The sequence below is a fragment of the Eriocheir sinensis genome, chromosome 68 (genome assembly GCF_024679095.1).
Source record: "Eriocheir sinensis breed Jianghai 21 chromosome 68, ASM2467909v1, whole genome shotgun sequence".
NCBI classification, from domain to species: Eukaryota; Metazoa; Arthropoda; class Malacostraca; order Decapoda; family Varunidae; genus Eriocheir; species Eriocheir sinensis.
Window position 1 is genome coordinate 5,555,157 of NC_066576.1, and position 16,290 is coordinate 5,571,446.

At 44.5% G+C, this 16,290-nt stretch overlaps 1 protein-coding gene and 1 long non-coding RNA gene across 8 annotated transcripts in view; both read right to left on the reverse strand.

Annotated features, from left to right (window-relative positions):
* The window catches only part of LOC126988203 (titin-like), a 304,476-nt gene that overhangs the window by 226,765 nt on the left and 61,421 nt on the right, over positions 1-16,290 (reverse strand). For 5 of the 6 annotated variants that reach the window (XM_050846148.1, XM_050846145.1, XM_050846147.1 and 2 more), the window contains exons 11-13: positions 14,459-14,569; positions 13,928-14,134; positions 13,356-13,549 (exon numbers count right to left, since the gene is read on the reverse strand). In XM_050846148.1, the coding sequence (XP_050702105.1) occupies positions 13,356-13,549; positions 13,928-14,134; positions 14,459-14,569 (512 nt within the window). Of the gene's footprint in view, positions 1-8,567; positions 8,718-13,355; positions 13,550-13,927; positions 14,135-14,458; positions 14,570-16,290 lie in introns of those variants that run through there. The other variant, XM_050846149.1, reaches the window with a different exon arrangement.
* LOC126988211 (uncharacterized) lies at positions 7,176-8,067 on the reverse strand. 2 transcript variants are annotated; one of them, XR_007741741.1, is made up of 3 exons: positions 7,894-8,067; positions 7,666-7,722; positions 7,176-7,218 (listed from the first exon to the last, which is right to left on the reverse strand). It is a non-coding gene; the product is annotated as an uncharacterized LOC126988211 (long non-coding RNA). The 2 variants fall into 2 exon arrangements; XR_007741742.1 differs by lacking the exon at positions 7,176-7,218 and adding an exon at positions 7,271-7,313.

Consider the following 16,290-nt stretch of genomic DNA (forward strand, 5'->3'; position numbering starts at 1 on the left):
AAGAGAAGCCTGAGAAGGAGAACACTGGAAAGGTCTTGGGGAGAGAGAGATGAGAGGAAGAGAGGAGAAAGAGGAAGGAAAGAAGGAAGAAGAGAACACAGGATTGGTCTTCTGGAGGAAAAGGAGATGGGGGGTTGAGCTGCCCTCTGATGCTAAAGTGGTTCTTTTTTATCAATCTTAACTTTCGCCTCTCTTCAATAATATTTTCATAGACCAGAGAGGAAATTAGTCAAGTTCTCAAGAGCCTCGTCAAACTTCTCTTAGGCTCATAAAACTACCCACAACCACCTCTCCGAAAGGCTTATCAAATGTGTGTGTGTGTGTGTGTGTGTGTGTGTGTGTGTGTGTGTGTGTGTGTGTGTTCTCAGACGCTCCCGCCTTTCACACAGCCAAAAAGGAGGTAAATCAGGTTCTCACAAGTGTTTCTTCACCTTCATGGCACAGAGGAAGAGTCACACTACCACCAAGGTCATAAAAGTACCCATGGAAATGCCTGGAACTCCTACGAATGCAGTGTCGAATTTGTGTGCTTGGGAATCGAAATGTTTAAGAATGTGGTCCTTACTCACCCCCGTCATCTCCCTTCTGTCCACCACTCAACCCTCACCGCCTCTATTTCACGCTTATCTCGATGCCTATTAACTTAAACTCCACCTGCTCATCCCTCCACCTGCTACCTTCCTCCATCAGTCTGCATTAACCTCCCCTCCCTCCCTCTCCCCCCTTCCCACCACATCCACCACCACCCAGACACCATATCACACATTTATCGACCCCTCACAATCCTCGACCAATCAATTCCTCTCCTCCTACATCCTAAAGCCACGTACATCACCTCTTTTATCTCAGTTAATTCATTTCCACCGTCAGTACCGCCTCCCTGGCTCTGATCAACTCCACATCATATATAACTTTGCCACGCTGTATATCTTAAAAGAAGGTTCGCCTGTTTAATCATTCAGCCTCTAACCACATTCCTAAGAGGCACACTCATCATATTAATTCCTATTCCTCCTCCTCCTACTACTACTACTACTACTACTACTGCTACCACGATACATCAGAAGCCAAGGAAAATCAATCAGTCACTTAATCAATACCATTTTTCATTGCTAACTTTATGATACGAAATCTTATAGAAAAGAAGGATAAATAATGGGACAAAAGAATAATAAATAAATACTGAAAAAACGAAGAAAAATATTAAGGAAACAAGAAATACTGAATAAAAAGAAAGAAATAAGAAACTACAAATATATGGACAGGGTAGTTTTTTCTATATCCATTTCCTATTCCTCATTCACACCACAAAAGAATGATAAATAAATACTGAAAAAAAGAAGAAAAATATTAAGAAAACAAGAAATACTGAATAAAAAGTAAAAATAAATTAATAAGAAACTACAAATATATGGACAGGGTAGTTTTTCCTATATCCATTTCCTATTCCTCATTCACACCACAAAAGAATGATAAATAAATACTGAAAAAAAGAAGAAAAATATTAAGAAAAACTAGAAATACTGAATAAAAAGAAAGAAATAAGAAACTACAAATATATGGGCAGGGTAGTTTTTTCTATATCCACTTCCTATTCCTCATTCACACCGCCACCACCACCACCACCATTACCACCACCACCACCACCATCACCACCACCATCACCACCACCGCTACCACCCTGATACCATTTTCCACCTTCACTAACCTTACCACCACCACCACCACCACCACCACCATCTACCACCACCACCACCACTACTACCACCACCACCATTACCACCACCACCACCACCACCATAAGACTCCCCTACATTTCACCATTCACCTGTTAACCACATTTCCCAAGCGCCCATATCAACACCCTACCACCACCACCACCACCACCACCACCATAAGACTCCCCTACACTTCACCATTCACCTGTTAACCACATTTCCCAAGCGCCCATATCAACACCCTACCACCACCACCATCACCACCACCACCACCAAAAGACTCCCCTACACCTCACCCATACACCTGTTAACCACATTTCCCAAGCGCCCATATCAACGCCCTACCACCACCACCATCACCACCACCACCACCACCACCATAAGACTCCCCTACACCTCACCCATACATCTGTTAACCACATTTCCCAAGCGCCCATATCAACACCATACCACCACCACCACCATCATCACCACCATAAGACTCCCCTACACCTCACCCATACATCTGTTAACCACATTTCCCAAGCGCCCATATCAACACCATACCACCACCACCATCACCACCACCACCATAAGACTCCTTCACTTCACCAACCACCTGTCAACCACACTTCCCCTCCATACATATCAACCCTCAATCCCTTCCCTCCACCACAACCACCACCACCACCACCACCACCTCCACGCAACTGCTCTTTCCTATCACGGGGCCGGCCAACCTACACCCCCTTCCATCCCCTGACCCCATCAAGGCTATCGTGTTCCTCCTCCTGACGAAGGCGTGACCGAAGGATGAGAAAATGAAACCAGAAGAAACCACCCACGTTCTGCTTCTATATACTTGGGTGATGACGTAATTGGGGTTCTCTATCACGGTTTCTTTTTTTCTTTTTTGTTGTTCAGGTTAAGTTAGAGAACGTAGAGGAAGAAAAGAGAAAAGTGGAAGGAATTGAAGAGGGAGGAAAGGGAGGAAAAGGAAAGGAGGAAGGGGAAAGGAGGAAGGGATGGGAGGAAAGGGAAAGGGGTTAAACTGGACAGAAGGGAGGAGAGGAGGTAGGAGGAAGGGAAGGGGAGAAGGGGGAGGGAAAGGAACGGGGTGATGTTGGAGGGAGGAGAAGGAAGTGAAGGGGAAGGAAAGGGAAGGGGAAGGGGTGAAGAGGGAGGGAAAGGAAGGGAGTGAAGGGTGAAAGGGGAGTAAAGGGAAGTGAAAGGGAGGAGAAGGGAAGGAGATGAAGGGGTAGGGAGTGGAGGGGGTAAGGGAGTGAAAGGGTCTAGCTGTTGGAATTTAGCAGAAGGGAAAAGTTTCGGAGGAGAGCGCTTGTATTACGGGCACAGGACTCAGACCCAACAAGACCCCACGACAGGACCCCAAGTGTTCTGGGTCTTCCCCCGGAGCTAAAAGAGAAACCCAAACCCACCCCAGTCCCTTTCTCTCCCCCCTTTCCTCTCCCCTCTCCCTTCACTTCCCCCCGGGCGCCTCTCAAGTGTGTGTGTGTGGGTGTGGGTGGGGGTGGGTGGGTTGGGGGGGGTTGTACGAGAGAGAGAGAGAGAGAGAGAGAGAGAGAGAGAGAGAGAGAGAGAGAGAGAGAGAGAGAGAGAGAGACATATAGCTATTTCCAACCCTGCCATACTGCTGTCTCCCCCTTCTCCCCTTCCTCCTCCCTTCCTCCTCCCCTTCTTCCTCTCCCTTCCCCAACACCAATTTCACTCCTCCTCCTCCTCCTCCACCTCTTCCCCCCCATCCTCCCCACCACTCCGCACTCACCCACTTCACTTCCCCGTCCTCCACGCCCCCCCCCCCCCCCCTACTTCCATCGCCCACCTGCCGCTTAAGAGAGGTTGCAATGTAAGTTAAGGAAGAGGAGAGGAAGAGGAGAAGAGGAAGAGGAGGAAGGAGGCGATGTTAGCTGTAAATATTTTCCCGTTTGGAACAAGAGGAAGTAAACATGTGTGCCAATACCTCGAGGATACAAGTTTGTGAAAAGACAGAAGCGAGAGATATAGACAGGCTTGAAGACAGACAGACAGACAGATAAATAGATAGACAGACAGACAGATAAATAGATAGACAGACAGACAGACAGACAGACAGATAGATAGATAGACAGACAGATAGGTAGATAGATACAGATAGATAAATATAGATAATTACATGGATAAATAGATATAAAATATTTAAGTTAAAAGAAAGAAAAATGGATTACTAGACAGATGGATAGATGGTGAACTGATGCATTGATTGAAAAGACAAACTGTAGATTGAAAAGACAAACTGAAAAGACAAGTAGAAAAAAAACAAGTTGAAAAGTAATTAAATGAAAAAAAGTAAATAAAAAATAAATAAATAATAAATGATAGATAAAATGATAAATATAAAGTAAGGCAGGAAGGTAGGCACACCGATGAGTACTTCAGGATTTATAAAGTAGGAAAATTAAGTAAAATGAATGATGGTTAAATAGATAGAAAAAAAAAAACACTAAGAGAAAACAAAACTATGAAAAATGACAAACACATAGATAGATTCACACACACACACACACACACACACACACACACACACACACACACACACACACACACACACACACACACACACACACAGAGTAATAGTAGTAGTAGAGCAGTGTAGTAGTAGTAGTAGTAGAAATAGTAGTAATTGTAGTAGCAGCAGAAATCAACAATATAAATCAATAGCTAGTTATAATAGTAAGATAGGTCAGGAGGAGAAATAGTAGTAGTAGTAGTAGTAGTAGTAATAGTAGTAGTAATAGTAGTAGTAATAGTAGTAGTAGTAGTAGAAATAATAGTAGTAGAAATTGTAGTAATTGTAGTAGCAACATAAATCCTCAATAGAAATCAATAGTATTAATAGTAAGATAGGTCAAAAGTAGTAGTAGTAGTAGTAGTAGTAGTAGTAGTAGTAGTAATAGAAGTAGTAGTAGTAGTAGTAGTAGTGAGCAGTAGTAGTAGTGAGCAGTAGTAGTAGCAGTAGTAGTAGTCAGCAGTAGCAGTAGCAGTAGTAGTAGTAGTAGTAGTCAGCAGTAGTAGTAGTAGTAGTAGTAGTAGTAGTAGTAGTAGTAGTAGTAGTAGCAGCATAATCATGGAGGGCTCCATAGCTTGGAGGTCATTAGCCCCAACTCTGTTCGCTAATGACTGTGGCATCATCCTGGCGGCACGTGGGCTTCCCCAGTTCCCAACAAGCTGGTCGCCTATTTTTACCCTCGGCTGATAACGTGTTCCCGTGGGCCACTTTATGTAACGCGACGCGCACTTCTCAAGAGGACCATTTTTTAGGCCTTCTGCTAACGATTTGTCTTTTTTCTATAAGTGTGTGTCTTTGTCTGCCTCAGCTTGTCTCTGTGTGTCTTTCTTTCTCTTTCTTTCTTATTTATTTCTTATGAATCTATCTTTCTTTTTTTCTATCTTTATTTCTATCTATCTATCTATCTATCTTTCTTTTTTTCTTTTTTCTTTCTTTCGTTCTTTCTTTATTTCTATCTATCTATCTATCTATCTTTTTCTTTTTTTTTCTTTCTTTCGTTCTTTCTTTCTCTATCTGTCTGTCTGTCTGTCTGTCTGTCTGTCTGTCGTTCTTTCTTTCTCTATCTGTCTGTCTGTCTGTCTATCTATCTCTCTATCTATCTATCTATCTTTATCTCACAAACAAACCGACGAATCTTTATTTCTTTAAACTTATTTGCTTTAAACATTTCTTCCTCTTTCTCTTCCTTCTTTCCTTATTTATCTTTATCTTCATTCTTGTTTACTTTATATACTTCTTTATCTTTCTCTTCTGTTCTTTTCCCTGCCTTAGTTAACCTGTCTTTCTGTGCCTATGTCTGTCTTTTTTTCTACGTCTGTCTGTCTGTCTGTCATTTCGGCTTTCTGTTTTAGTGTGTGCGTGTGTGTGTGTGTGTGTGTGCGTGTGTGTGTGTGTGTGTGTGTGTGTGTGTGTGTGCGAGAGCGAGCGAGAGAGAGAGTAACCACCCCTCGCTCTAAACAGTCAAACACTGTAACAGAATTAGAGAGAGCGTAAGATAGAGGGGAAAAAAAGGACCGTCTTCGCAGAGTGCCCAAGGAGCTATTTCCACTCCCCGAACTGGACACAAAAACAGACACGGAAGAACGGCGCTGTGAACGACCACCTGAACGAGTATCTGAACGACTTCCTGAAACTACCTGACACTCTCTGAACGACTCCTTGAACGACTATCTGAACGACTTCTTGAACGACTTTTTGAATCTCCCTGAAACTCTCTGAACGACCCCCTGAACGGCTCTCTGTTGAACGTCCCCACGGAAGGAAGGAAGGAAGGAAGGATGGATGGATGGAAGGAAGGAAGAAAGGGAAGGATGCAGTAAGGAAAGATAGGAGGGAAGGAAGGAAGGAAGGAAGGATGGAAGGAAGGAAGGAAGAAAGGAAGGATGGAAGAGAGGAAACGGGGAAGGAAGGAAGGAAGGAAGGAAAGAATTAAGGAAGAGAGGAAGAATGGAAGAAAGGAAGAAAAGGAAGAAAAGGAAGGAAGGAAGGTAGGAAGGGACGCCTGGCACACTTCCGTTCCCTCATACGGCGCGGAGGGAACGTGAAAATAGCGACCGATCACACAGACAAATGTAAACAAATAATGAAGTAAAAGTCGCGTACTGCCATGAAAAAACTTCTCTAAATATGGTGCAAAGGGAAGGAGGAAATGCGAGCAATCACTCAAGAAAACGTGAACAAATACAAATAGGTAAAATTCTTACTACCTTGAAAAATTGTGCAAAAGGAACGAAGAAAAAGCGATTTATTATTATGGAGAAGTGAAAACTGTGGAGGTGAATATGAACAAGAAGGTGAAGGTGAAGATGGATGGGACCTAAATTTGACACCTTTCCTAAATTTGACACCTTTCCTAAATTTGACACCTTTCCTAAATTTGACACCTTTCCTAAATTTGACACCTTTCCTAAATTTGACACCTTTCCTAAATTTGACACCTTTCCTAAATTTGACACCTTTCCTAAATTTGACACCTTTCCTAAATTTGACACCTTTCCTAAATTTGACACCTTTTCCTAAATTTCACACCTTTCCTAAATTTGACACCTTTCCTAAATTTGACACCTTTCCTAAATTTGACACCTTTCCTAAATTTGACACCTTTCCTAAATTTGACACCTTTCCTAAATTTGACACCTTTCCCAAATTTGACACCTTTCCTAAATTTCACATCTTTTCCTAAATTGCACACCTTTTCCTAAATTGCACACCTTTTCCTAAATTTGACACCTTTTCCTAAATTTGACACCTTTTCCTAAATTTGACACCTTTTCCTAAATTTGACACCTTTTCCTAAATTTGACACCTTTCCTAAATTTGACACCTTTCCTAAATTTGACACCTTTCCTAAATTTGACACCTTTTCCTAAATTTGACACCTTTTCCTAAATTTGACACCTTTTCCTAAATTTCACACCTTTTCCTAAATTTCACACCTTTTCCTAAATTTCACACCTTTTCCTAAATTTGACACCTTTTCCTAAATTTGACACCTTTTCCTAAATTTCACACCTTTTCCTAAATTTCACACCTTTTCCTAAATTTCACACCTTTTCCTAAATTTGACACCTTTTCCTAAATTTGACACCTTTTCCTAAATTTGACACCTTTTCCTAAATTTCACACCTTTTCCTAAATTTGACACCTTTTCTAAATTTGACACCTTTCCTAAATTTGACATCTTTCCTAAATTTGACACCTTTCCTAAATTTGACACCTTTTCTAAATTTGACACCTTTCCTAAATTTGACATCTTTCCTAAATTTGACACCTTTTCTAAATTTGACACCTTTCCTAAATTTCACATCTTTTCCTAAATTGCACACCTTTTCCTAAATTGCACACCTTTTCCTAAATTGCACACCTTTTCCTAAATTTCACATCTTTTCCTAAATTTCACACCTTTTCCTAAATTTCACACCTTTTCCTAAATTTCACACCTTTTCCTAAATTTCACACCTTTTCCTAAATTTCACACCTTTTCCTAAATTTCACACCTTTTCCTGAATTTCACACCTTTTCCTGAATTTCACACCTGTTCCTGAATTTCACACCTGTTCCTGAATTTCACACCTTTTCCTAAATTTCACATCTTTTCCTAAATTTCACATCTTTTCCTAAATTTCACACCTTTTCCTAAATTTCACACCTTTTCCTAAATTTCACACCTTTCCTAAATTTCACACCTGTTCTAAAACTTCACACCTGTTCTAAAACTTCACACCTGTTCTAAAACTTCACACCTGTTCTAAAACTTCACACCTGTTCTAAAACTTCACACCTGTTCTAAAACTTCACACCTGTTCTAAAACTTCACACATGTTCTAAAACTTCACACATATTCTAAAACTTCACACCTGTTCTAAAACTTCACACCTGTTCTAAAACTTCACACGAGAAGCAATAAATTAACCTTTCCTGATAGGCTTATACGTGATCAAACCTTTTTCTATACCTTTCCCAAACACCGGATGGGCACAGATTAACCTTTCTCTGTGAACCTTTCCTGCCATAACCGATCATACTCTTTCGTACCTTTCCCATCCACAAGAGAGGCGTAGATTAACTTGTGGTGCCGTGACAGTGTTTGGGTGAAGAGGGGAATGGGGAGAGAAGGGGAGGGAGGAGAAACACACCTTATCTTTTGTGTCATAATCGTTCATACTCTTCCCTACCTTTCCCATTCACAAGAGAGGCATAGATTAATTGGTGGTGCGCTAGGGTGAAGAGGGGAGGGAGAGAAGAGGAGGGAGGAGAGGAAACACACCTTAACCTTTGTGTCATAACCGATCATCACACCTTACCGCCACGGAAGAAGGGAGGTGATGAAGGGATGTAGATGCTGATAAAACACACACTTTCTGATCAAGCCGTTCTGTGTCAGCCAATCGCGCTAGCCAAGGCACAGTTTCCTGACACCCACCACCACCACCACCACCGCGTACACACTGACACACCAACACAGATACACGACACCTTCACTTCCTCCTTCACTACCCACTCTCACACATCCCCAAGGCTGCCAAACGTACCCTGAGGCAATCACTACTTCCCCAGGGGTTTGTGGCTTCCCCAGGGGCTTGTGGCTTTCCCAGGGGCTTGTGGCTTTTCCAGGGGCGAGTCACAGCCTTGCTCGGCCCTTGGTAAACACTTCCTTAGCGATCAATCCTTCCCCAGGGGTGGCAAAAGCGTCCCCCGTGGTAAACTTCACTACGCTTCCCCCTTCCACTTCCTTTGATTCAGTCCTTTCCCAGGGTTCAAAATCCTCCACAGGGGTGTCTGATCATCCCCCTGTGGTCTTTAGCTTCCCCGGGGGTGGTACTCTCCCCCGGGGGTACTACGAAATCCCGGGGCAGTGTCTCCAGCAATGGGGGGAGGGGTTGTCAGATGAAGGGGGGCGGAGCGGGGCACATGGTCGAGGCTGGGAACCCAAGCAGCGGGGCACACCACCGATGGGCAAGGAGCGAAGAGACTCACTCACTCACCCAAGAACGGACTCCCAGCGGCGGGTCACATCCCTCCACGCCCCGCCCCACCTGGCACCACCCCGCGCAGGTACGCCCTTCTACCCCTACCTGGTACTGCCCCCCCTGCCTCCTCTTCCCTTCTCCCCCCTTCCCTTCCATTTGGATATACACATTAACTCTTATTTGCTTCCTTTCCTCTCTTTCTCTTTTTTTTTGTACTCTATTTCCTGTTTCATCTCTCTCTCTCTCTCTCTCTCTCTCTCTCTCTCCTATTTTTCCATTTCCTTTCTTCCTTTCTTTATTCTTTACTTCCTATCCGTTCTTTCTCCTTTTTACTTCCTTTTCTTAATTTTTTTTCCTTCTCCTTCACTTCCTATTCATTATCTCTCTACACACACACACACACACACACACACACACAATCTTCCTCCCTTCCCTTATCTCCCATTCCTTCATGTCCTCCCTCTTCACCCACATTTATATTCCTCCTCCTCCTCCTCTTCTTCTTCCTCCTCTTCTTCTTCTTTCTCCTCCTCCTTGTCCTCCCTCTTTAGCAGCCACATCTACAAATACATCTTCCCTCTTCCTTTCTCCCCTCCTCCTCTTCCTCCTCCTCCTCCTCCTCCTCGATAAACACTCACTCTTCACACCTTTATCTTCAAAGTCTTGCCGAGGTGTCTGTCTGTGTGCTCCTCGTTAACACACACACACACACACACACACACACACACACACACACACACACACACACGAGCGTAAACACAAGCATTCATATTCTCTCTCTCTCTGTCTCTCTCTGGCGTCAAAAATATATATAAAACAACGACTAAAAAATATAAATAATAAAAACAATAAAAAACATCTATTCTAGTTTAACGTGCAATAAAAATCTTGTCTCACGCACACCTGTTGAACGTAAATAAAAATAACAATAATAAAAAGATCACTCGGTACAACATTTAATTTTAACACCATGGTAAAATAATGAAGCCAAAGTCAAGGTTCTCTTCAGGCACACGAACGAGGTGGAGAGAGACGAGTGTGTTCAGATGCGCTCGTGTTTACTCCTGGCGGTGACTTCGGTGGTGGTGGTGATGGTGGTGGTGGTGGTGGTGGTGGTGAAAAGTCTTTTGTGGATATATGAATGAAAGTGCTTGAGAGAGAGAGAGATAGATAGAGATAGATAGATATAGATATTTTTATTTAATCGTTTTATTTTCAAATTTTCATAACGTCAGAGAGAGAGAGAGAGAGAGAGAGAGAGAGAGAGAGAGAGAGAGAGAGAGAGAGAGAGAGAGAGAGAGAGTCACATCAGAGACCCCCACGCGCGATAGTTTACTTAGAAACATCAAAATATCTCTGAAGTCAACGAATTTAACGATGAACACAACACACTTATTCACTTAATCACTTATTTTTTCACTTACTATTTTATTTTGAACCTTTGAAAGTTACATTATGGCGAAGAAAAGGAAAATGAAAAAAAAGAGAAAATGATGATAGAGAAATGGAACGGGAAGGAGGAGGAAGAGGAGAGGAAGAGGAGCTATATTCTATCAGACAGTAAGAATGAAAGGAGGAGGAAGAAGAATGAGAGTAAATAAAAGATTAGTGAATGTTGATAATAGAGAAATGGAATGAAGAAGAGGAGGAGGAGGACGAGAATAAGTAAAACAAGAAGAAGAAGAAGAGGAGGAAGAGAACGAGCATGGAAAGGAGGAGGAGAAGGGGAGGAAGTTGGAGGAGGAGGAAGACGAAGAGGGGAAGGAAGTTCGAGGAGGAAGAGGATTCAGAAGTTTGTTCCATTTTCCATTATGGTTATTCTTCACATTTATACAATAAAGCACATGAGTATATAAGTACATAGTAGCTACATCCTGTCCTGCCTGTATCTACGGCAAGGAGTCTAATTTTAAAATAGATGTGCAATAAAAATATTAAAATTAAAAAAGAGAAATAAAATATATTAAAATACATTAATAAAAGACTAAAAAAGACTACATATTGAACTGGTCACTAAAAAGATATTGGTGCAATTGCTTCTTAAAAGATGGTAAAGATTGTGCATTCCTTATCGAGAGAGGGAGGCTGTTCCAGAGTGTTGGTGCAGCCACAAGCATGGATCTTGCCCTGTACTGGTGCGTGCTTTGGGGACGTGCAGCTGATGCTGCTGTCTGGTAGGAACAGTGCTCATGTCACTCACATATGGCAAATAAAACAAATAGCTCGGTACGTTTCCCTTTATGATGTTATAGGTCATTACGCCTAGTTCCCTTTATGATGTTATAGGTCATTACGCCTAGTTCGTACTCGTATTTTTTGTTTACCTTCAGCCAACCGAGTTCCTTTAAGAATGGCGTCACATGGTCACGTTTGGCGCCGCCGCCCGGTGCAATTTTGCAGCATAGTTTTGCAATTGTTGAATTTGTTGCATGTGTGTTTTATTAGCGGTGCCCCATATTTTTATTCCATAATTAATTATGCTTAATACAAGTGACTGTACAGCTGTAATTCTTGCCTTTTTGCTAAAGTTCTTTTATACGATTTATGTACATAATGGTACTAAAAATCTTACTATTTATTTTGTTTATGTGCGTATCAAAAGTCAAGTGAGCGTCAAAATATACACCCAAGTTCTTGAGGGAGGTGCTGGGTGATGTTACTATCATCAACCTGTAGGTGGATGTTTTGTGGGATCTGGGATGTCATTCCCCGACTTCCAATAAACATGCCCTGGGTTTTCTTTGTGTTTAACATTAAGCCATTTAATTGGAAATAGTTTTTCGATTTTAATAAAGTTTCCTCTCCTCTGCTAATTAGGTCTTGAATTCTGTCTATGTTTCCCGTGTGTATGAACTGTGTGTCATCCGCGTACTGGATGAGGAGGCAATCGGAGACGTATTGTGGGAGGTCATTTACGTACATTAAAAATAAGATCGGGCCTGAGGAACTCCATAGGAGACGTCTAATTTATCTGAAATATGTTTGTCGATACGGACAGACTGAGTTCTATCACGAAGGTAGTCACTAAACCAAAATGTATCTATTCTCAGTTCCTTTAGCTTGTTCAGTAATATTTGATGATTGACACTGTCAAATGCTTTTGACAAATCGCACAAAGTAACTAAGGATATGTTACCATTATCAATGTTCTTAAAGTTTATTGGATAGTGTTAGTAGAGCGCTTTCAGTAGACAGCGCAGCTCTAAATCCGTGTTGTGTGTTATTAAGGAGATGGTTTCCTTCAAGATGTTGGATTAGCTCACCCGTTACAACTTTCTCCAGGATTTTAGAGGCAATGGGCAGAAGTGATATTGGTCTATAGTCTTTTGGGTCGCTTGTATCTCCGCCTTTAAAAATAGGGACGACCCAGCAGGAGGAGGAGGACGAGCAGGAGAAGGAAGAGGTGACGGATAGGAAGGTGGAGGAGGAGGAAGACGTAGAGGAGAGCAGGGGAAGAGGAGGAGGAGGAGGAGCAAAGGGCAATAAACAACCACCACCACCACCACCACCACCACCACCACCGCTTTCAACACCACTACCTTTACCGCCAATACCATCTGTCACTGCTTGCTTTCCACACTTCCCCCCCGTCTCTCTCTCTCTCTCTCTCTCTCTCTCTCTCTCATTACCCCACCTCTTCTCTCTCTCTCTCTCTCTCTCTAACTCACTCTGACTCTAATTCACTCTAACTCATTCACTCCCATTCACTCACTCCTATTTACTCACTCCTATTTACTCACTCCTTCATTCTCTGTCTCCCCAAGTTGTCTTTTTTTAATATTAATGTATGAATCTGAGTGTTCGAGTCTATTTTTAGCATATACTTGGTAGTGTTTTTTGCTACGGATGTTTGGTATGACGCAGATAATAGAGGACTTCTTAAACGATCACTAGACGCAATGAAAACGATGAAGATATTACCACAGGGGAGGGCACGGAGGGAGGGGAGCTGGAATACTATTTAGGAGATTGCAGTATTAGGTGGAACAGACGTTGGTAAAGTCTACGGAAATTGTGTACCAGCTTTCATTATGTTATACTCTACGGAGGCACACATACTCTTTCATCTTCATCTTTGACCACAATAAGCAAAACAACAACGTGTCTGTGTCTGTGTCTCACCTGTAGCTAGGCACGAGGGGGTCCGTCAGTCTCTCCTTCAGCAGCTTCCCAAGTCGCACATTCCTCCCAATCTCCCTCAGCAGCCGGTCACGCGCGGAGAGCAGCGTGCGCGCCTCCCCATCCCCGCCAAGGCCCCCACGCACCCCCAGCCGCTCCACCACGCCGGCACATAGGCGATCCAGGCGCTCCAGATGCTGCGTGAGGGGAGGGGAGGGGAGGTAAGGTTACGGAGGGGAGGTGAGAGGAAAGTGAGGTGAGGTTAGGTAAGGGTGTGATGAGGGGAGGGGAGGTGAGGGGGGAGAAGGGGAAGGTAAGGAAAGAGTAAGGATTTTAGGAATGGTTAAGTAAGGTAAGGTAAGGAGTAAGGTAAGAAAGTAAGGAATGGTTAATTAAAGCAAGGTAAGGAAAACAAGCAAATAAATTTTACACACACACACACACACACACACACAACCTCCCTACCCCCCTCCACACACTCCAACCCCCTTAACACCCTCCACCCCCCTACCCCTACAACCCCCTCCCCCACACACATCCACCTCTACCCCCGACAGACCCCACCTCACACCCACCTGCTCCATCGTCCTGAAGAACACCCCGGCAACTCTAAGCCTCGTCAGCTGCTCCTGTGAGCCCAACACGAACATTTTCCACACTTTCTCCAGCTCCCCGACCAGTGCCCGGCTCTCGCACAGCACCGACCCGCCTGCAGACTTCTCCACCAGCAGGGCCGCGCGGGCAGACTCATAACCGTACTCGAAGGTCCCCGCGGCTGTGTCCTGAAGGGGGGAAGACAGGGTGAGTGCTGGAGGAGAGAGTTGAGAGTGAGTAAGGGAGGGCAGGGAGGGAGGGCTATCAGTCAAGAGCCCAGCATGTGATCAGTCCATGGTGGAAGAGAGGGAGAGTATGAGGGTGAAGATGAGGGCTAGTGGTGAGGGTTTGTGAGGAGAGAAGATAGGAAAGAAGAGAAAAGGGGAATGAGAAAGAGGATGAGGGCTTGTGAGTGGTACAGATGATGGTAGAACACACACACACACACACACACACACACACACACACACACACACACACACACACACACACACACACACACACACACACACCTGGAAGTGCTGGTGCTCCGACTTAAGTTTCCGTATCTCCTCCGAGGACCTGCCAACGTGGGAGTGAGCCTTGACCAGAGCCTCCAGCAGCGCCCTCAGCCATCGGTGCGCCTGTGAGGAAGGGGAGAGAGAAGGGTGTTACAGGTGTAGCGTGGCAAGAAAATAAATAAAGCTACATCCCTTTTTAACGACCACTAGGGTTATGATGGTATGTGGTAGCGTGGTAGTCGTCGAGCGCTGGTCCCGGATGTTAAGGCCTCAGGACAAGTGAACACTCGTTCCGAAGTTTGTGACCAGAAGGGCGTTACTTGTGTGATTAATTATGGAAGGTGGGAGGATTTCCGTGTGAACCACTTGTGAGACAGCATTAAGAAACTGGATGGTGATAATGTACTATGGGGGGGGGATGTGTGTAAGGGTTCAGTAATCTCAAATGGGCAGCAAAACAGGCTCCAAATGATAACACTCACTGTAAGGTTGTATATAAATATGTATTTAGTTTCCTTTTGCAAAGGTTAGCGGAGTACTAATAAAAATAAAAAAAATGAATGACTGACAGGCTGTAGGCCTCTAATCTAGCTAGCTACCGGCACAAGGGAGATTTGGGGAATACACAGAATGCTTAGCTCTGGTTGCTGGAGGCGGAGAAGCAGGAGCTGGCGTGAGTGTCTGGCTCGGCAGGGGACGTCCACGATGGGAATGGGCGGTCCTGGTGATGGACAGACGGGCGCCGCTTGATGTGGAGACGGAGCGGCTCGGGTGGTGTGGAGAGGCGGGCGCCCTTTGATGTAGGGAGCAGCTTGGGCAGTGGTATTTCGGCCCCCAGGGCAGTCGAGGGGCAGGTTACCCCGCCATACAAGTTCCCATCCTGTAGTCAGTCTCACACCGCAGGCCGTGGGTGGTTTTTCGGGGGGGGGGGGGCTGAGTGGAGAGATGGACACCTCTCTCACTCAACTCCAACTCGCTGCCTTTCTTTGCTTCCTGCTGCTCGTCTCCTGACTAGCCCGCCTCACACAGCAGGCCGTGGGTGGTGTGTGGGTCGGGGGCTGAGTGGAGAGATGGACAACTCTCTGACCAGCCCGCTTCTCGGTGTTTTCTCGCTGCCTTTCCTTGCTGTTGGGGTGTTCGTCTCCTCGCGTCTCTCAAGCTTGTGTCTTGCTGCAGTGGTGCTTGTTTCCTCACTAACCCGTGGGTCTCCTTGCCCTCGCCTTCTCGCCTCTGCTCCTCGCTAAGCTCCTCCCCCTTCTTCACGTGACTCCCTCTCGGCATTACAATCAAACCCTACCTATCTAACTAACTAGTTATTGGTTTCTTGGAGGGGTTCGAGGCTTTGAGATGAGGGATTTCAGTAACTCTCGTTCATATATTCGCTCATTCGCTCGCCGAGTTATCTTCTCATAACCTTTTACGCACTTACATTCCTCAGCCACCCATTCACTCTTTCACTCATTCACTCTCACTCATTCACGCTCCCACTCGCTCACACCTATACTCACTCTGTCACTCACCGACTTACATTCTCTCGTTCATTCATGCACTCGCTTAAACTTACTCACTCTGTTACTCACTGACTTACTCACATTCTCGTTCACTCACATTCGGACCGTTACACGGTACACGGAAGTGGGAGAAGGTGGGGAAGGGTAACTGTGAGGAGGGAAGTCTTGTTGGGGTGACAGGGGAGGAGGGAGAAGGTGGGGAAGGGTAACTGTGAGGAGGGAAGTCTTGTTGGGGTGACAGGGGAGGAGGGAGAAGGTGGGGAAGGGTAAATGTGAGGAGGGAAGTCTTGTTGGGGTGACAGGGGAGGAGGGAGAAGGTGGGGAAGGGTAAAT